Raw genomic sequence first — 21,011 nt, 5'->3', positions numbered from 1 at the left:
TGTTCTTGGAAAGGTCATCCATCAATATGAAGTGCTCAGTACTGTTCCTGACACGTAGCAGGTACTGGGTTAGGGGCTGTGGCAGAAGTGCAACGACTCACGACAGCTTGGCAGCCACCTGGGGGGCAGGCTTCAGTGTGGAGGAAGTAACTTCACCGTGTGGTGAGAACCCCCTGGTTGGGCAGAAGGGGCAGGTGCAGGGACCCACCCAACGGGACCGAGCCCATCCCAGCAGATGCATTTTACTCCGTGGTTCCATTGTCTGAGACGCCTCCTTGCGGCCCTTCCAGTCCCTTCCTGCTGCCTCTCCAAAAAGCTGGGAGAGCATCTTAGTCTTCTTCTGATTTTGCCTCAATTTTAGGTCCTCTGATTAAATTCTCCTGGTGCTACCCACCTGACGCTGATCTCTAATTTGGGCCAAACTGCCCTTTGGGTGATTCTCGAACACCCAGGACACCCCTCCCAGGAGCCCTGGCTCTCTCCTCCCATCTCCTGCCAGCTGGGTCCCTGCTGGTGGCTCCTCCCCACAGAGGACCAGCGTCAAGCCTTTTCTGCTCCCCACTGCGTCCCTCCTTCCCCCCACTTCTGAATCATTCACCGTGGCTTCGCCACTTCCTCCTCCCTGTCCAAGACCCCCGGGGAGCCCACAGACTCCCAGAAGTGAGGAGAGATGAAACAGCTTTGGAATTTTCCTCCTTCCCACCACATCCCTCCCCAGCCGCCCAGCCTCCCAGGACCACCTGAGCCAGACTCTCCCAAGCACAAAATTGACGCCTATTAGTTAGACACCCACTTGGAGGGTGGGCAGGACACGTGAAGCCCAATCAGGACGGAGAGGGAGAAGGGCAAGCCTCTGCCTTACCATAAATGTGTAACCCACAGCGCCCCCCGCACCAGGACACGGTATTTGATAGGATTTCTGTACATCTTTAAGTACAGGAGGAATTGAGGAAATAACAGTAATAGTGCTTCCTACCAATCAGAAACTAAGTACTTTCCATGATTAGCTCACTGGGTCTCCACCTCCACCGTACACCTGCAAGGTGGCCCTTATCCCCACTTTTCACACCAGGCAACTGAAGCTGAGAGGTTAAATCATTCTCTAAAGGTCACGTCCCTGGTAAATGTCAGGGTTGGACCTCAGGCCTCTATTTTCTGTGGCTCCAAATGTCCTGCCCTTCAGCAGCATTACAGACTTTGAGCGAAAGATGATTGCAATCGACTGAGAGCTACGGGTCAGGCTTATCTGAACAGACAGGCTTATCTGAGGCCCCGGCTGCCTTAGAAATCCCGATGCTATGGGAGCTCTGCCCAGGCCCCGCTTCCCTTACCTCACCTTCATCCCATCTCATTAACCTTGGCATTCTTCTCCCAGAAGCTTTCCCGGATGCCAGGGCTCAATCTCCTGGGCCCCGAGGGAGGGAGGGAGCTTCCCAGGACTCAGACACCCTTTTAATTAACCTGGGCGACCCTCTCCCGACGGGCCAGCTGAATTCTGTCATGGCCCCACCGTTTCCCAGGGCAGCGCCCTGAACTGTGACTCCCAGCCCAGCTCCCTCACTCTTCTGAGAACGTGGGCCCTCCGTTTCCTATATGCTCACCACCCGTTGGCCTCCATTCCCTGGCCTGGGGCCCCTGGGTGAGGACTACCAAGGCCCCTGAGCTCCTGTGCCCTGTGGGTGTCCTGCATGTGTCACATGCCCACAGAGAGTGTCAAGGGGCCTACCTGGAGCTGGCAGAGGCCCTCTGTGATTACTCCAAAGTGTCCCCCACCCCAAATCCTTTTTGGAAGTTTCCTCTCTCGCCCCCAAAGAAGGACAGTCCATTCCAGTTACTTATGGGAACAATGAGACTTGCCCGTCTGTCATTCTCATAGCTTAATCATATGGCCAGCAACCTAGAAAAGTCCTCGTGAGCTGTAACTTGTCACCGTTATTAATGGCGGACAGTGCCATTGAGCCCAACATCCATCAGGGCGCCCAGAACAGAGCAGGAGCTCCGGGCGAGACGCGGAGGAAGAGTACTAGAGCGGGCATCCTCACCAACGACCGGAGCCGAGAGGGCTGGTCAACGGCAAGAGCAGACTCTGAGTCCAGCTGACGCCCCGCATCACCTTGCAGCCCTTAGCTTGGGTGCATTAATGCGTACAGCCTCGATGCCTCGCCCCGAACGCACCTGAGCCGTCTAGCTCGGGCAGGCAAGTCTTACAAGGATGGAGTAATCCATTCATCCGTGTGACACATTTGTACACCTACTATGTGTCGGGAGTTGGGGGCACAACTGTGAACTGGATGAGCCAGGTCACTGCCCTCGTGGTAAAGCTTCATGATGTCCTGAACGTGGCCACGCCCACCATCGTATCTGATTTCACCACCTGGCGCGCACCCCCATAGAAGAGTTGACGAATGAATGAACACTTGAATAAATGAAACCCGCAGAGGGAAGGTAAGCCTCACAGATTTTGTTATTCCCGTCTTTCACGTGAAAAGGGACGCTCTGAGCAGGGGCGGCTACAGCACACCCACTAAGAGGGCTTCTGGTGCCTGTCCCCATCCTCGTCCGCTATTCGCAGAGCTCCTTACCTGGCGGACAGTGACACCCTGAAGACGGCTTCGGGAGGGCCTCCCGGCGCCTCCGGGAGTGGAGCTTCCATTTCTGCAAAAGGAGACAGAGGAGAGGAGTCACGGAAATGGAAGGCCAAGCCCTGGGAAGGGTCTGCAGGCTGGTGGGGACAGAGGGGGAGAAAGGGCCGCCTGGGGGCTGGCAGGAGGACTGTTCCGGGATCAAAGACTGGCCATGGGCGTCTGCGTAATAAGAAGCAGATGGAGAAGGTCCCATCTAGGGAATCTCAGTGTCTGATGTCTTAGGAGTGCTCTTAAAGAAATTAACCCCAACCCCAGGGCCCTATAAACCAGCTGTGGCCTTCCTGCACCCCACCATCATGGGCACAATGACCTGCTTTTCTCGGCTCTCTGCTAATTGTTTCCTGTCTAGGTCTGGGCTCCTGATTGATCCTGGTGTCAGGGACAGTGACTGTTTTTCTGGGGTCCCTCACAGCCAGGCCCAGGCAGGCTGGTCAGGGGTAGGGGATAGGAGGCTGAGCAGGCCACCTGCCCCGCTCTCGAACCTCTTTTTTTGCAAATCATTGAACCAATCAGGAAGGCCCCAAGGAAGTGGCAACGAGTAGACCGGGACATCTCCTGCTCCCCAGGAGCTGCCATTTCCACGGTGGCGGACAGACAGGTACACGGCCGCAAGCACCAGGGCCTGGGCTGCCTGCTTTTCAAAGGGCAGCATGCTGAGCCACACAGGGTGGGCCCCACTCGCCCAGGGGTTGCAAGCGACGCGTCCAGGAAGAGGCTGCCGAGGTTCATGTGCAGTTCTCGGACCCTGGGCAGATTTGAGTCCCTACGTCACCGGGTTCGTGGGAGGACTGGGATGGTCGATGCATGGAAGGGAAGGTGCCTGACACCCGGAGGGCACTTGTGATCCTCGAGCTACAGGGGAGGAACCCAAGGTGCAAGGCGGGGCGGGGGGCAGGGAGACTAGCACGGCCAAGGTCAGAGGTGGACAGTGGCACCGTGCTCTCTGATGCTAGCCTAGCAGCGAGAACCTGGTAGCTCCCAGGCCACGTTGGCCTGTAGGTGTATTTTATTTGGTTCCTACAGTGGTTTGTTTTCTTCCCCACCCCCCCATTGGATCTGTTTCCAGCAGTTTGAAGTGACTGATTTCACATGTAGACCTGGCCACGGGGGGGCCTGTCCCGCAGCTCACAGTTATTGACTATGACCAGAATACTGAAGTCCCTGCCATAGGAATCGGCCACCCTGCCATAAACATTTCTCCATCATTGGCCTCCTCACTGGCAGAGCCTGAATTTCTAGTGACACAGACCCTTGACATTCCCACGGCTTCGTGACAGCCATGAGACTAGCACAAGTTAGATGCCATGGTGCACCATCCAGGCCTCGCCCACTGGCCTCGCTTTTATTCACCGCCACGATCCAGATGAGAGCCCCGCAGGCAGACGGTGTCTCCCTGGCCCATCAGCTCAGCTTGAGGGCCCTGCTTCTCCAGCCTTCCACGCTCCCAGCCCAGCACCCCTCCCCCCACGCCCCTGTCAACGGACGGTCCTGAGAGAAAAGCAAGCAGAAGAGGCCTGCAGAGGCTCCCGCCACCAGGCGACCGGGCCACCCGTGCTGTGACCACACCTGCCCCTTCTCTCTGCTCCTCCCACGCGAGGCCAGCCATCCAGCTGTGCACAGGGCCTTCCCCACCCGCCTGCATCAGCAGTGGTCTCCTCCGGACTCCACCCCTGGCTCGCATCAGGCTCCGTCTTCTCTGTAAAGGGCCAGCGAGTGACTATTCCGGGCTGTGTGAGGCACACGGCGACACAACTCCTCAGCTCTACTGTCGGAGGTGAGAGGCAGCCACAGAAAACTTGAAAACCAAAGAAGCACAGCTGTGTTCCCATAAAGACATATTTACACAAACAGGCTTCGGGCGGGATGCAGTGGTCACTTACCCACTCCTGACATCATCACTGGGCCAACATGCTGGTGTTCCTCCCTCCCAAAGAAAAATCCTCTCCTGACCAAGCTCTGTCCTGGGCAAACTCCTCCTCTCTCTCTCTCCTGGAGCACTCCTGCCGGGCTCCTACTCACCCTCCGCCCGGTGCTATCCCCCAGGTCACCGGTGACCTCGGTGCTGCTAAGCCCAGGGGACTGTCCTTCTCATCCCAACCTGTCACGGTGTTTGCTAGCCCTGCCTTCTCCCTGACACACTTTCCTCACTGGGCAGCAGGATGCCCCTCTCCCAGTTTCCCTCCTGGCACTCGGTGCTCCTTCTATCTCCTCTGCCGGTTGCTTCTCATCTCTGTGGAGGCCGCAGGGTCCAGCCTCACTGCTTTCCTCTCTGCCCTGGCTCCTGGGGACCCTCACCCCGCCTCATGTCTTCAACGCCATCTGTAGGTGACTATGCCACCCTCCCTGCGCCTCTAACCCGGATCTTCCCCCAGACCCAAACGCACATATCCAGCTGCCTACTTGACATCTCCATTGATAGGATCTCAAAATGAGCTCTGCAAAACCGGACTCCTCATATTCTGTCCCCACCACCCCCAGGCCTACCCCTCTGCTGTCTTCCTTGTCATAGGGAATGGCGACTCCATCTTGCCAGACCTTGAGATCATCAGGGATGCCTCCTTCTCTCTCACTCCACGCCCATTTGGTCAGCAACTCCTGCTCTCTACTTTTTTTTTTTTTTTAAGATTTTATTTATTTATTTGAGAGAGAATGAGAGACAGAGAGCATGAGAGGGAGGAGGGTCAGAGGGAGAAGCAGACTCCCTGCCGAGCAGGGAGCCCGATGCGGGACTCGATCCAGGGACTCCAGGATCATGACCTGAGCCGAAGGCAGTCGCTTAACCAACTGAGCCACCCAGGCGCCCTGCTCTCTACTTTCTAGACACATCCAGGATCTGACCCCTTTCCACAACCTCCACACTACACCCAGTTGAGCCTGGTCATCTCTGGCCTGGTCACGGCGATAACCTTTTGATGAGTCCCCCTGCCTTTGCCCCACAGAGCATTCTCAACACGGCCACCAGGGGGCCACACAGGCCTCCTAGATACTCCTGCACATGCCTGGCTTTCTCCTACCTCAGGGCCTTTGAACTTGCTGGCCTGCCTACCTGGGAAGTTCATTTCCTGGCTAACCACCATCTCGCTCTCAGTGAGGCCTCCTCTGCCCCCAGCGCCCTCCTGCAATATACTTGCTATCCTTCTTCCCTGTTTTATCTTTTTCCTCTGGATTTTGTTGTATTGTTGGTTCATTTATCTTGCTTACTGTCTACTGCAATCACTAGAAAGTAAGTTCCAGGGTGCCTGGGTGGCTCAGTTGGTTAAGCGACTGCCTTCGGCTCAGGTCATGATCCTGGAGTCCCGGGATCGAGTCCCGCATCGGGCTCCCTGCTCGGCGGGGAGTCTGCTTCTCCCTCTGACCCTCCCCCCTCTCATGCTCTCTCTCTCTGTCTCATTCTCTCTCTCAAATAAATAAATAAAATCTTAAAAAAAAAAATAGAAAGTAAGTTCCACAAGGACATGGATATTTTGGTCTGTTTTATTCACTGCCATATCCCCAGTGCCTAGAACAAGGCCTGGCATATGGTAGGTGCTCAATAAATAGCTGTTGCTTACAAATCAGGAGATTTCACATAAAGGTCTGGATTTTTGGTCTCTCTTGTACAGTGGAAGGATCTGGTGATACTGGGCCATGGTGATGACTGGGTGAGGCTGAGTGATGGCTGCCCCTGTTAGGTAGGTGGGCGTGTGCTGCCCAAGTCACCACAGTACCCTCTCCCTGGTCAGCTTCACCTACTTCGCCCACCAGCCTGGCCCCCTTAGGCATCTGAGTTGGAGGCTCCTGGTGGGACATGCCCAGGCTGAGGCTCAGGGTGGGTAGAAAACCTTCTAAGGCCCTGGTGTGGACCCCCAGCCGCCCTGGACAGAGCAGCCTTCCCGCTCCACCCCTGCTGGCGGCCAGGGCCTCCTGGAATGCCCTGCATGGCCAGAGCCGAAACAGCACCCGCCTGATCTTTGCAGCTATTAAAATGCCTGTATCAGTATCAAAGGGAAAATGCCAGGCGGCTACTCACTCCCCCCAGAGAATGCGGAGAGGCCTGGCCTTGGGTTTCTCCCTGCACTCGGTCCCAGGGCTCTTAAAGGGCTCAGGCTCTACCTGGGCCTCTGTAATAGGTGGGCGGCTCCAAGTCTTGGTGTGGAGGATGGAGCCCAGAGCAGGTGACTCTGTACTCCACAGCTGGGACCTTGACCCTGGTACCTCCCCTCTGGGGGAATCTGTAAAATGAGGCTGTTGCCCCCCAGCCAGCCGCCTAAGTGTTGCTGGGGAAAATGCCTTGGAAACCATAAAGCACTTACCAGGAGGAATTATTAAATACGTTACTATTAATAATAATAGCTACACATATTGAGCAGTATGTATCAGGCACTGTGCTAAGTATTTGGGTGGAAAATGTCATTTAATAGTTAATTTTTGATATAATTAGTGTATGACTCCTATCAGGACCCACCTGCCCTTGGAGGCTGGGGTAGGACTCTATTTGGGGTTAGCACAGACAGCTTCAAACTCTGCTGAAGGATCCACTACACGCAGAGCTGGGCAGTGTTGATATGGGCCTGTGCTACATTTGGGAGTTCCAGGACCTTGGGATCTGCTCCCAGCTCTCCTGCTGTGTATTAAGCAAGAGATATAATCCCTCCAGACTTCGATTTCCTCATCTATAAAACGGGGCTAATATCAGTTAACCACTAGACTACACAGGACGGATAGAGGGATAAAATGAGATGAGATCAAAAAACAAAAAGAGTGTCCAGATGTGAAGAACGGTGAGCACCTGCTATGCTAGCTTGTTTTTCTTGGTGGCCAGGTGAAGGCCCCTTCTCTCTTGATCTGGTCCTAGGCCTGTCTCCTCCCATCTGCCACAGTGAGGCTGGCCCGGCCTCAGGCCCTGCTGGGGACATGTGGTCAAGTCTCCTGCCATGCTCCTATTCCTGAGAAACACCGAACCCCTCTTCCTGGAAGTGAGGGTCCTTCCTGCCTGCCACCCTGCCCTTTGAGGACTAGAGGCTGAAAAAAGGAGCTGCCCATTGAAATGACCACATCGAGCAAAGCTCCAGTCCCTGCAGCAGCGTCTGATTACAATGCCTGGCACAGAGTGGTGCTCGATGCCATCTGCTAGAGCCCTTTTCATTACCCCTCACCATACTGCTGAGCCGGCGCCCTGTGGGAGACCAAGCCAGCTTTTTGAGGGCAGGGCCTGGTTTGGTGTTTTGATCCACACTTGAACTGAATGAATCACGTTGAGGTCCGCCCCCTAGCACCCATCCCTGGGGTGCTAGGCGGATGTAGGCTTCGGGAGCATTTGGATGGATGGAGATGGGGCAGGGAGGGCATTCCAGTGAGGAGCAAAGGCTCAGAGGCAGGACGGAAGCTGTTAGGAGCCAGCCCCTGGGCCAATCGCAGGGACAGCAGGAGGGGGCTGGCCCCACAGACCAGCTTTGTTAAGGGGACAGGCCCATGGGCAGCTGCGTGCCCCGGAGCACAGGCAGATCAGCGTAGGGAAATCAAAACGGAGGAAATTGAGACACTCAACCCACATCCGCCCAAACTGGACTCACCCGGTCTGCCCTGGGGGCTGGGAGGGGGTGCCATGGGGTGCGCCTGGGGAACTGTCTTCTTCCTCCCTCCACAATTCTCTTTGTGCCACAGACCTGGCACCCAATCACAGACTCCCAGGGCCATGACACAGGGGCCCGAGGGTCCGCCAGTTGCCACGCGCTGTCTCTGCCCCTGTTTCACCAGACCCACGCAGCCTGTGGCTCCAGGCTCTGCAGATCAGAAGAAGTCGGGGGAAGGAGGTGAATGCCTCTGTGTGAGCTTTCCAACCTTCTTATGAGAAAGTCCTTCCTTTCAGCTAACCTCTGGCCCTGCTGCTGCCTCGGAGAGTCAGGGAGTGGGACCCTGGAATGATGTAAATGGGCGTGGGAGCCAGGCTGGCACGGGGCCGGAGACCACAGGTTCAAGGGGCCTGGGGTTGTCTCGGGACCCAGTGCAGGATGAAGCAGAGTCCCGGACACGGAGCAGTGAGGCGCTGGGGTGAGAGTGCTGGAGTGGAAGCCAAGAACCTCTTCCCTCCTTCCCTCCTTGCAGCAAATGGGCGTTGAGCATCTATGTAGATGGGAGCCATGCAAAGTGCCAGGACATGCAGGAGCAGAGCAGACACAGAGGCGGCCCTGGGGCCCTTACTCTCCAGGCAGGGGCACACGGAGTCTACAAACCACACACACCGACCAACTGCCACTGTCATGGAGCTCTGGTGAGCAGGGGTGAGGCTCTCCAGGCTGGTTCATCGTGGGGAAGTGACGGCAGGGTGGAGACCTGAGGGTGACCAGCAGCTAACTCAGGGGAGGGCCCAGGCGCAGGGAAAACGGCTGACACCTGACACCATCATGGGCTTCTTATGACACAGGCAGGGCTCCTGCCTAGATGAATCCATTCTGCACTCCCAGCCACCACTCTGAAGGAGGAACTGGAGACAGGGAGGGGCGGACTGACTTGCATAGTGACAGGCGGCCGGCGGGGGGTAAGGGGGGTAGGCAGAGGCAGGATCTGAACCAGGAAGCCGGGTTCAGAGCCCAGGTCCCTCCACTGCACACCTGTGATGGGGGGGGGGGGGCGGGGCGGGGGCGGGTTTGACTCTTTCCAGGAGACGGCCATACCGATTACTGGAAGGCCAGGCACTGCTCAAAGCACTCATTTTACCTTTTTAAATTCTAAAAACAGCACTCAATAAAAGGGAGATACTCTTCATTATCATCACCCCATTTTTTAGAGGGACAACCCAAAGCACAGAGACGTTAAACAACTCATCCAGCATCACACAGCCAGGAACTAGCCGAGCTGGACTTGAACCCAGCAGTCTGGCTCTACAGTCTGTGCTCCTAACTATGCCAGGGTACGCCATGTGGCTGGACTCTGAAAGTAGGGGAAGGGGAGCTCTGAGGCAAGAGAGGGGGGCAAGGGCCCGAGCTCTTCAGGCCTCCTGGACCACATTAAGAAATTTATTTATTTATTTATTTATTAAGATTTTATTTATTTATTTGACAGAGAGAGACACAGCGAGAGAGGGAACACAAGCAGGGGGAGTGGGAGAGGGAGAAGCAGGCTTCCCGCGGAGCAGGGAGCCCGATGCGGGGCTCGATCCCAGGACCCTGGGATCATGACCTGAGCCGAAGGCAGACGCTTAACGGCTGAGCCACCCAGGCGCTCCCACATTAAGAAATTTAGTCTCTGGACTGAGAACAATAGGAAGTTACTGAAGAGCTGTAATTAGGGGAATGTGGTGACTATTTAAAGCTTTTGAAAGATCACCCATGTTGCTGTGTGGATACTGAAAGGGACAGGGCAGAGTGAACGGGAGCAGGTGAGTTAGGAGGCTCCTGCCACAGCCCAGGAGACTGTGGGTAGCCGGCTGGGGAAGGGCACACAGTGATGGAGAGAAGGGGACAGGTCTGCAGGAGGCTGAATGGTGCAGGCGGCCGGGCCTGGAGTAGGTGCAGCTGGAGATCAGCACCTCTCCAGATGAAGGGGTCTGGGGAAGGGTGGGCTTCCTGTTCAGTTTAGCATGTTGAGTTTGAGGTGCTTTCAAGACATGCAGGAGGGGTGGGGTGGTAGGTGTCAAGAAGGGTCTGGTGCTCTGACAAGATGAAGAACATACACTTTATAGCCAGAACAGTCAGCTGCATCGGGTAGTGAGCTCCCTGTCATTGGGGGGGGGGGGGGGTAAGCCTGAGAACCAGTGATGTTGTGGGAAATTCCTGGTATAGTTCATGGCTCCCTTTCCTCCAACACTCTGATTCTATGGAGTGGGGGAGAGGCTGCAGGTAGCAGGACCATCCTCTGACCTCCCATATCTCTGAGTCTCCCCCTACCCCGAGGAAACCACAAAGGCCAGCTCACAGGGACTAAGGCTCTTCCTGGAAGAGCCCCAGCTAATGCCCCTTTAACCGGCCCCGTTTCTGCATCCTTGTCCCCAGAGGTCCCCTTCCCATCCTGTCGTCCAGGCCACCTTGTCAGAGCATGACCCGATGCAGAACACCTCCCCATGACAGCTTAGTGGCACCTTCCCGGGGCATCTTCAGCGTAATAGGCAAGTCCAGGAGTGGAGTCCCCTGGATAGCAGAACCCCGGGCCCTGCAACAGCTTTCCTGGGGAAGATGTGTCCTCTGGGGCCAGCAAGGCCTCCCCTGTTGTAACTGAACCAACAGAGAGGCGGGAGCCTCGTGGCGGAAGGGCAGGCTGGACAGGGGAAGTCTGAGCAAAGGGCCTGGGGGCACTGAAGAGGCCAGAGGCTGGGTGGGCAGGGGTGTGGAGGGGAGGAAAAGGGGCTGAAGAGGCAGCAGAGGCCCAGGCTGTGTGGGCTCTAGCCACGCAGGGCTTCAGGAAAGCCCACAATAGGCTCTAGGAGAGGAGACAGGGGCCCCGGGTGCCCCTGGAAGGCTGCGCCCAGCCTCTCAGGCAGGCAGTTCCTCCCCTTTGTGTGTGGCTTGCCCTTGCCCTTTGAAGGGGAGCCCCTGCTGCCAGCAGCCTTATCCCCACCCTTTTGGCCACAAAGAATTTTCTGCAGGGCGGCCTCCACCCAGAGCAGGGGGCATTTGGCATGCAGATGGGAGGCGGGGGGGGAGAGTCAGCCTGGAGCTGCTGCCAGACTCTGCAGGCAGCCAGACAACACCCAGGAGAGCGGGGGACCCCTGTCTGCCCCAGCCTTCCCAGGCCCTCCCCAGATCCCGGCCTCAGTTTCCCTCGGAGAAGCCTGCTGACGTCCTTTACTCACTGAGGACTCTACAGGCTGCTTCTGAAAGGGGCATAACCCCACCGAAGGAGGTGGGGGGGATTCCTGAGGCTTCTGAAACCTTCCTTCTGGATGGCAAACCCTCCGCTGATGTGATTTTTCAAAAACAAAACAGAACAAGCCCCCAGTCAACCCCCTTCTTTAAGCCCCCTCGACTTTCAAACTGTGCAGCGCGTGGTAGCGCTTTTATTGACACCTCTGTGACCCTCGTGACTGCCAGCCCTGGCCTCTCGGCTCTGCTTGGGACCCGGGGAGGGGTCTGGGTTCAGATGCACAGGAGGCCCGGGCATGGGGCCACAGCTAGATTCTGTGTCCCGCCGTCCCCGGGGCTGCCAGCCACGGGGCTTGTTAAACACCTCACTGCAAGACCCTTGCCACGGGGATTCACTTTGGGATCTGGGGCAGGGGGTCAGCCTTGGGGTGTTGTACTGCTCCCCAGGGAGCTGGGCCAGGTCTTTGAAGGTGTGCAGATGTGAAGAAGGGAGAGTCACTTTAAATAGAGTTTAGTTGTTGTAGAGCTTCTACTCCTGTTTTGCTCTAAGGAGGCACTTGGGTGCATGGACAACCAGCCAGACATGGATTGTACCGTAAGGGAGTTGGGAGGTAAGGGAAACAAAGAGAAAGCAAGGGCAGGGTGATTACCAGGAACTGGGGTTGGGGCTTAGGCAGAAACTTCTGCCAGATGGACTAGCCTGTGCCACGGGGTGAAACCCAGATTTGGTGCTAAGCTTTCAGTGTCCAAGAGACAAGACCGATCCATCCCTCCTGGGAAGCCAAGCATTCTGGAAACCAAGGCTGGACAGGGATTTTCCTAAGGCTCCTCCTCACCGAGGCCTGATGTCACAAATGGTGTCCCCCACGTCATTTTACAGCAAAGACGGTAATGCAGGCCTGATGCCAAGTCAGTTCGGTCAACACCACCTCTGCAGGAGCTGAACCAGACTGAACGGGTCCCTAGCCCCTGGTCTCTACGACCTGCCTCAGCTGATCTAGTAGGGAATGGACTTCATACAGATGGTGTATACTAGTGGCTTCAGAGTGTCAGCTCTAGGGCCAGACTGCTTGGGTTCAAGGCCTGGCTCTGCTACTTGGAGCTGTGTGACCTTGGGAAAGTCACTTCCCTTCTCTGGGACTCCATTTTTCTCTTCTGTAACAATATAAAATAAAATAGAAAATAGAAAAAAATACCAATATATAACCCCTTCGGAGGATCATTTTGAGAATTAAATGAATCAATAGATGGTAGAAATCTTTGAACAGTGCTCAATAGATATTAGGTATTAATAAAAGTTATGGACAAGGTACAACAACCCCATCTTACCTCCTCCTCCAATGCTGAGGGAGGTGGTCATGATTACAGCTGCCATTAACTGAATGATTTCATTTAATTCTGCAACCACCCCGTGAGGAGGATGTTGGCATCCCCATTTTCCAGATCAGGACCCTGAAGCTCAGGTCACATGACCAGCGAGTGGCAGAGGTCCAAGTGACATCACATGCTGTGGGCTTGCCTACTTTACTCTTTTGCCCAAACCAAAAATGTGCCGGGCAGTCTGGGCAGGTGAAGAGGAAGCTCCCGACCGTTGGGCGTAGGGGATGGGAAGGGATGGACGCCCCCAGCTGCTCTGTCCAGTCGGGCACCCAGCCCACTGAGCCATCCCCACTCTCCCAGCCAGCACCAGGGTGCAGCCCTGACTTAGCAGGAGTTCATCCTTTCCTCTCTGCTGGTTGCTGGGAAACACCCACCTCCAGGGGGCGGCCCTGAGCAAACGCTGAGCCTACAGCTGGGTCTGGGGTCAGGGTGTGGGGAGGGCAGCCAAGGGAGATGACTTCACCAGCCTCTAGCAGAGGGACCTTAAACCATCAACGAAGTGGTGAGGGCTGCCTACTACGTGCAAAGTCCTGGGTGAGGCTCAGTAAGGGACCTGGTGACCATGGGCCCTTCTCCCCCCTGGATTGTGTGTGATCAAATGCAGAGACAAGATATTTAAAGGCAATAGAGAGGAGAACACACTGCACAATGAGCTTAAGGCTGAGCCCTGGATGGCATTTAGATGCACATTGACTCTAACAGGGAGTGGTAGTCTGGAGTCTGTGTTGAGAAGGATTCTGAGGTCCACCTAGGCTCACGGGGAGTGTGTTGAGGGCTTAGGAATGGCTGCTTTGATTCTGGGACGAGAGAAGTCAGCACACACCATGTCTACATTTTCCTTCTCTGAGCTGGATGTTTGGCATGGCCAGCAAGTTCTGCAGGAAGTCAGAGCAGGGAGAGAGCCCATTTAGGGTTGGAGTGGTCTGGGGAAGGTTTTCCAGAGGGCGCTGGGGCAAGTTGAAAATGATCATGAGTAAGGGGAAAAAGGCATCTTTCCGAGAGTTCAAATGGTGAGACTATGCTTAAGGCAGATGGCATCTTGTCTCAGATACTTTGACGTTCCCACCACCTTCCTATGAGGGGTGGCTACTTAATGAGGTCCTCAGTTTGGTTCGGAGCTACCTGCTAGTTTTAAGGCCTTTGGAGAAGCTGTAAAACGTTAACAACTCCCCCTGGCATTATCTGTAATAAATATTGCTTTGTATTTTTCTTTTAACTGAGAGTCAAGAAATTGCTCTTGATCTTGAACACCAACTCTCACTACTTAGTGATAGCTTCCTGGAGCAGTGTTGAGAAGGATTCTGAGACTGTACATAAGCTCAATGGGAAAGTGTGCTGCAATTGATTAGCAATGTCTGCTGAGGCCAGGGAATGGAGTGAAGCACACGCGGCATGCCCAGTCTTTACCACCACTTGACCAGACAACTAACTACATGGGAGGGAGAAGGTGTGGTGTGGAACCTGGTTGCAGAGACTTCAGACCAGTTTTCTTAGAAAACAGAAGAGAGGGGGCTGGGACTGAGGGGCTCTGAGGATCTTCCCTCCATTAACTCCCCACAAGATCACTCATGCACTGATACACGCAGAGTCAGACGCAGTGGAGGCTGGCTTCATGGCTGGCTGCATGCGCGGGTGCTTGGATCCAGGGTCTATCTGATTCCCGAGGCCCAGGTCACACCGCAGCAGCACATACATCCCCCATAAGGCCCCACTGCCATCCCCGTTCCAGCATTTCCATCCTAGGGGACTGAGGTAGGACTCCCCCATCTGGAGCCCAGTCTTTCAGACACCGCTTTGATCTTTCCCCTGAATGCTCCTCTGGGGAAAAAAAAAAAAATCAATAAAAGACCCCTGTACACACCCTATAAATGGGAGACATTTCTGTTACAGTGGTGGGCATTGTTGTTTTTAGGGATGAGAGAGTCTGCCCCAGGTTCCTCAACATTTTAGCCTGGAAGCTTCAACACCCCCCAACCCCCAGGAAATTCCTGGAGGTGGAAAACGCCCTTAACACCCAAAGGATTAGATCATTGATAGCAGGTTGGAGGGTACAGTGACATCCGTCTTCTCATCTGTAAAATGGGACGATGAGAGTGTCCACCCCTTAGGGAGGCTGTGAGGATTGGAAGAGGTATCACGTACAGCATTGGCTGCCGGATGTACCATATAAACGTGAGACACTCCCATCGGGGAGGCCGTTACTCTTACTGTCAGGGAAGGGGAGTCTGCCGGGCATCCCCCAATGCCCACCTGGAAGGTGGCTGCTGACTCCCATTGCTCCCCCTTGGCCGACAAACATGGACTTGGCTATTCTCAGCTCCAGACCCTTCTCTTTCACGGCACACCCACTGCCCAGCCCTGGGTGACATCTGATTTCCTCCGTTTGGGACATTCCAGTTCCTTTCTTTACAGCAAGCAAACCAAGCAACAGGCAGCTGGAGCGCTCATTAAGGGTCCCAGCCCAGGAGAGAGGCACTGATGGGGGAGCAGTGGGGGCCTGAGGTCTGGAAGCCACACTGCCAGCTCCCCGCAAGCTGGCTCCCCACCCCCGTCCTCCTCTCCCTGCCCTGACCCTCCCCTCCCAGTGGCCAGGCCGCTCAGATCCAGGCCTTCTGCTTGCATCTGCCTCTGGACTGCCTCCTTCCAGGCTCCTCTCCCACTGGGTCCCCTCGGCCTGGCCTTCCGCCCGCCTCCCAGATTTGGTCTCTGCCCAGCACGCTGCTTTCCCCCCTGGGATGGGTGGTGTGCATGTGCCCCTGGGATCCGGCCTCCAGGCCACCAAGTAGGCTGTGGGCTTCCCCAGGACTGCCTTGTCCAATGCCCTTCTTCCGTCCTTCAGGGAGTGGCCCAGGTGCACCTGCTCCAGCATGGCTTGCCTGCCCCAGATCCTGGGGAGCCCTCTGGGAGCACTCATACCATCCTGGGCCTGGCCTTCGGTGGTGGCACCTTCTAGTGCATCCTCCTACCTGCCATATCCTGAGAGTCTCACAGCACCCCCAAGAGAAGGAACCTGAGGTTGGGGGGTGGCATGGCTTGCCGAAGGCCACATGGCTGGCAAAGCCCAGCCAGAACCCTGGTTTGGGACCCCGACACTCATGGGGTGCCTATGCACCCTTTAGAGAAGGAACCCTCTGTAAGTCCGTGCCACAGAATCACTCTGTTAACAAAACTGCCTGCCCGGCTCTCCTCTGCCTTTTCTTCTCACTGGCTTTCCTCCAGTCAACCTTCTCTCTTCTCTGACTCTCCACTTCCTCACCTTTGCCCTTTGCTCCGACTTGGAAGAGCACACGTAGGAAAGAGAAGGCCTAGGGTGGAGGGAGGCCTTGAGTTGCTCCAAGACACCTTTGCTGGCCCAGAAGTGGCTTGCTCCTAGTGCAGTGCTGTCCTACAGAACTTTCTACGATCATGCAGATGCTCTCTATCTGCACTGTCCAACTGGTAACCACTAGCCTTGGGTGTCTCTTGAGCACTGACCGGAAAGGTGGTCAGTGTGACTGATAAACTTAATTTTAAATTGTACTTGATTTGAATTCATGTAAGGATAATGAGTCACCTGTAACTGTATGGGACCGTGCAGACCTTTGAGCGTCATTTCATGAAGCCCGGACTGTAGGTCCCACCCAGGGGATGCCTCCTAGGGCCACCTCCCCACGGAGGAGGCCACCCACCACCTCCACTCCCAGGACCGGCCCTCCCTCTGGCTCCAGGGCCCTCGGCTACCGACCTCAGTGCCCCCCGTGGCAGCCCCCGTTCCCATTCACCTCACTCTGTCCCTACCTGCAGCCCAGTCTGGGCCCCAGCCCCCTGTGGCCTGTGCCAGCCTCTCGTTTGGCCTTCCTGCTCTGCCCTGCTCTCCCTCCCATTCTAGAGACACAACCCCCTCCTCAAGCCCTTCCATGGCTCCTCAGTGCTTTCACATAGATCTAAGGTCTCCGAGGCCCCTGTTGACTCAGACGCCCTGGCCCTCTCCAGCCCTGGCCCTCTCCAGCCGAATCTTCCACCACTCCGTTCCCCAAGGCCAACCCCTCCCTCTGGCTTCCAACCTTCAGACTCTGTTCCCTTTGTCCCTTGGAACAAAGCCCCTCCACTCATCCCCTTTGGCCTGGAAGTCTCCGATTCACCCTTTAAGACATCACTCGAAAATCGCTTTCCCAGCAAGCCTCTGCCCTCACGGAGGCTGCATGTTAATACATTCCCCAGACCTCCTCGGCTCCCGTCAGCCTAGCATTTTTCACATGACAGGGTCACCGCCTGGGTCTTCTTTGTGCCCTATTTGCCCGTGAGTAGGAGGGCAGAAGTGTGTCCCCTACAATGCCCGATCCACAGCCGGCTCTCAGGAAACACTTGCTGCCTGACTGAATGAAAACGGACAGAGGAAGGAAGCAGGACATAGTGAAGAGCACTGGAAGTGGGGTCAGGAACGTGGGTCCTAGTGCTGGATCTCGCCATGTGACCGGGGTAACCCACGGCCCCTCTGTGGGCCTTCATTTCCCCATCTGTAAGATGGGGGTCAGGTCAGATGCTCTGGCAGATGAGAGGTCTAGAAGTCAGTGGGTGCAGCGGACGCTATGGTTGGCAGACGAGGAATCAGCACGTCCAGTAACACTGTCAGTCCCCAGGCCCTGTGAGCATGAGACTTGACAGGGCTAAGTCTCAAGGGGAGGAAGCAAGGATCTGCGGCATGCCCTGGCCAGCAGCGGGGGCCAGGGAGGGGAGAGGATGGAGAGAGGCACTGAGCGGAGCTCCCAGGGTCAAATGCTTGCCCCTCAGCTGCCAGGGCCGCTGAGATTCCTGGGGGAGCCCTCGCTGCCCTGACACCATCTCCACCACCCTGCCAGTCCCACATGCGCTCTCAGACAGCTAGCAGAGGGCGCTGGCTCGCGCTGCTGAGTGCAGACACTTCCCAGGGGACTTGCGGGTGGCCTGGCAGAGTCCTGGATCCCCTGGGTCCTGGCAGGGCATGGGAATGAGCTGCCGGCAGCACTGGGACCACCCTCTCTGCTCTGGTCCTGTGACCTCCCTCTCCTTGACCACACCAGAGAGCCTTTGCCTGGCAGCGGAACCCGAGAGGAGCCCGGCTGCAGGGCACCAGAGCCTCGGGCCAGAATGGCCATAGCGCCCACCACAGTTAGAACTGGGTTCCCATGCTAACCACCATCGCAACCAGTTTGTGAGCTCAGAGGGGTGAGGGTATCTGCTGCAGGTCACATAGCTTCTAAGTAGCAGAGTGGGGATAAAAACCTTCTACCTGCTCTTTACTGTTCCACAGCCCCTCGGACGAAGGAAGAGGGCCCCCCCAGTTCTTCCTCAGGAAAACCTTCTTTGGCCAGCCCGTTCTAGAACCTCTTCCCAGACCACTGCAACCCTCGCCAGTGGGTCCTCTCCTTCATTTGGGCCCTGGATCGCTTGTGCTGTCCCGAGTCTCCTGAGTCACGAGGACTCCCATTCGAACTGGCCAGTTCTTCCTCTGGTGGCACCAATAAGGCTGCCTGTCCCTCCTTCCTGGGGGGGGGGGGGGGGGGGGGGGGGGAGCTCTCTTCATGTACTCCTAAGATCACCATGGCTAAGCAACACTAATGGCTTTTAAGCTACTTAGGTTCAAGGACATTTCAGAAAGGGGAAAAGCTCAGCATCCTCTTCCCAGAAAAACACACAAACATAAAATGATGGGGACCATTCGAGGGGACCAGGGATAGGAAACATGGCTTAGAAACAAGAGGGTATGGGCTTATTCGAGCCCCAGGACAGCAGAATCAGGGAGACCCACACCTGGGCCCTAGCGGTCTGGGGCAGTGGGCAGGGACCAGGACACCACTCCCTGCAAGGACAGCCCCGTCTGTCCCCCTCGGCCCCTTGGATGACTCACTCCCTCACTCTCTCTTCCTCGCTGAACATGGCAATAAAAGTCAGGCAACGCTGATCCTCAAGGGATGGAGGCGAGGGCCGCGGGGGCCCAGCAAGCCTCCGCCAGGGCCACCGGGCACACATCCCGCCGCGTGGGCGCTGGGCGGCCCTCACACGGCCCTGGCGGGGTGCCGGGCGGGAGAAGTGGGGCCTGGCAGCCTCCGCGCGCCTCGCCTTCCTCCACCTGCCCCGCGCGCCCAGGCGCTCTCAGCGCGTGCCGTGGGGGGCGCCTGCGGGCCGCGGGAGCTGAGGAGTCCCACGCAAGCCGCCGGGGTGCTCGGGGTCCTCCGAGGCCCCGCAGGGCAGCGTCCTTCCCCGCCCCCACGCACCCGCAGACAGCCCCTACGGGGCCCGGGCGCTCCGCGCCGCCGGGAGGAGAGCAAGCGCCGGCGGGCGCCCGCTGGTCGAAAGTTCGGAGGCTGCGCGAGGGGGCGCCGCGGGGAGGGATAAAAGCCAGCAACAAAGAGCACAGACCTCATCCAGCAGTTGGTTGACTCGTCCCAAAATAGCCGTCTCCATTTGCTGCTCCCCACGCTCCGCTTCCAGGCGCAGCACCCGGGCCTGCAGCTCGGCGGTCCGAAAGTGGGCGAGCAGGCTGAGCGCCAGCGAGCACAGGGCCAGCGCCAGCAGCCCGCACGACCCCGGGCTCGGCAGCCGCGCGCAGCGCTCGGCCGGCGCCGCCGCCAGCGCCACCGCCGCGGGCGCGCCGGACTCCCCAGGGCCGCGGGCACCGGCGGCTGCCGCTTTGCGGGCGCGCTCCGCTACCATCCCCTCGCGTCTTGAGAACCAATAAATAAATAAATAGAATAAATAAAGGCGAGAGCCGCTGCCCCGAGGCGCGATCCGCGCTGCTGGCAGGGGGAAAATGTCCCTTTCCTTTGCTCCCGGCAGGGGATGGAAAAATTAGCGGCAGGAGGGGGAAAGCCGAAAAAGACACAACCAGCGGTAATCGGGGTGCACCCAGGTGAGAAGAAAGTTACTTCGAAGAACGTTCCAAGTCCAGGAAAGTTAGGGGAATCTGGACGGCTCTCCTTCTCTCCGCCCCGTTTTTCCCTTCAAGTGTCTGCAGGGTCCTGGAGTTGGTTCTGCGCTGTCCGTCCTTCTTGGTGTCTCGCGTCTCCCGGGCGAGCCGGTTTCAGTCCCGGGGCGAAGGGGCGCGCATGGAGGGCCCCATGGGCAGAGGTGGGTCGTGGCCGCTGCCGAGGAGCGTTGGGGCCGATTCCGGCGCCTCTGTAACTTGACACACTAGCTGCGGCTGAACGGATCGGATGAGCAATCCGTGCTACTTCCCAAACTAATCTCTCCCACCCCCCTCCCTCCTCCTCCTCCCCTCTTCTCCTCCACCTCCTGCGGGGCCGACGGTTTGGATTTATTTATTTATGCAAACTCGCCCGGGGTCGGGGCGTGGTGTGCTGGGCCCGCCGCCCCAACCGGCCGGCCCGGGAGCCCCTCTCCCGCGCTCCCTGTCCCCTTTGAAGTGACACTTGGGGTTATTTATAGGCAGGAAGGGGGTGTGGAGTGGAGCGGGGGCTTTACTTCTCTCCCTTTCTCCGGATTCACACCGAGGGACCTCTGCCTTCCACCAAAGTCACGGGGCCAGGATCACTCTGCTTTCCGAAAAGTTGGCAAAGGCAGCCTTAGGGATCCTCCAAGGAGCGTGGCTGTGTTCTTGTCGGGCACCTGGATGGATTTCTAGATCTTCAGCAGGACGATGTAAATCCCTTCGGCCACCGTTGCTCCCACCCCCAGGTGTCTTGGGTCTCATCCCCTCCCTCTCACCCCAAATCAGTTTCACATTGGGCTCTGTACCTCCTGCGCCCTGCAGCCCCAAGCCTTTGGTGGGGGCTCATTCCACCTACTACATCTTTAACATCTTTACTCTGGGGTGAAAAGTCAGCCCTCCAGGGGGCAGCGGAACTGACCTTCTTTTCTCTCTTTCAGGACCAAGACATAACAAGGTACAGGAGAATAAAACTGAGCAGAAAGGTTCATTCCAAGGTATCAGAGAGTCAGGTCCTGATTCCTCTCCTTCCTGCCTGGCACTGATCTGAGACCCACTCCATCCCTCTGCCATCAGAACAGCCTGCCCAAACAGCCCAGCCATCGGAGGAAGGTGAGCACTTCTTACACGCACTCAGACTCCCTCCCCGTGCAAGGGTCCTTCGCTAACCCCGCTCCCTCCTGCAGTCATTTCTTAGGCTCTGGTCAAGAAAAACTGGTGGCTGGAGGGCATTTTGTAGTTTCCTCTCTTGTCACCTCCCCCACTTTAAGTAACATTGTATCCCAGGACCTTATCTCCCTGCGC

The 21,011-nt window shown here is 56.9% G+C and overlaps 1 protein-coding gene across 1 annotated transcript in view; it reads right to left on the bottom strand.

The window, feature by feature from the left end:
• COL13A1 (collagen type XIII alpha 1 chain) overlaps nt 1-19,474 on the bottom strand; it is a 142,495-nt gene extending 123,021 nt beyond the window's left edge. Inside the window, exons 1-2 of the mRNA XM_044916211.1 lie at nt 19,181-19,474; nt 2,583-2,655 (exon numbers count right to left, since the gene is read on the bottom strand). Coding sequence (XP_044772146.1) covers nt 2,583-2,655; nt 19,181-19,474 — 367 coding nt within the window. The remainder of the gene's footprint in view (nt 1-2,582; nt 2,656-19,180) is intronic.
• Between the last annotated feature and the right edge of the window lie 1,537 nt (nt 19,475-21,011).

This window comes from Neomonachus schauinslandi, chromosome 6 (assembly GCF_002201575.2).
Source record: "Neomonachus schauinslandi chromosome 6, ASM220157v2, whole genome shotgun sequence".
In the NCBI taxonomy this organism is placed as follows: domain Eukaryota; kingdom Metazoa; phylum Chordata; class Mammalia; order Carnivora; family Phocidae; genus Neomonachus; species Neomonachus schauinslandi.
This window is presented reverse-complemented; position numbering and strand designations above follow the sequence as displayed.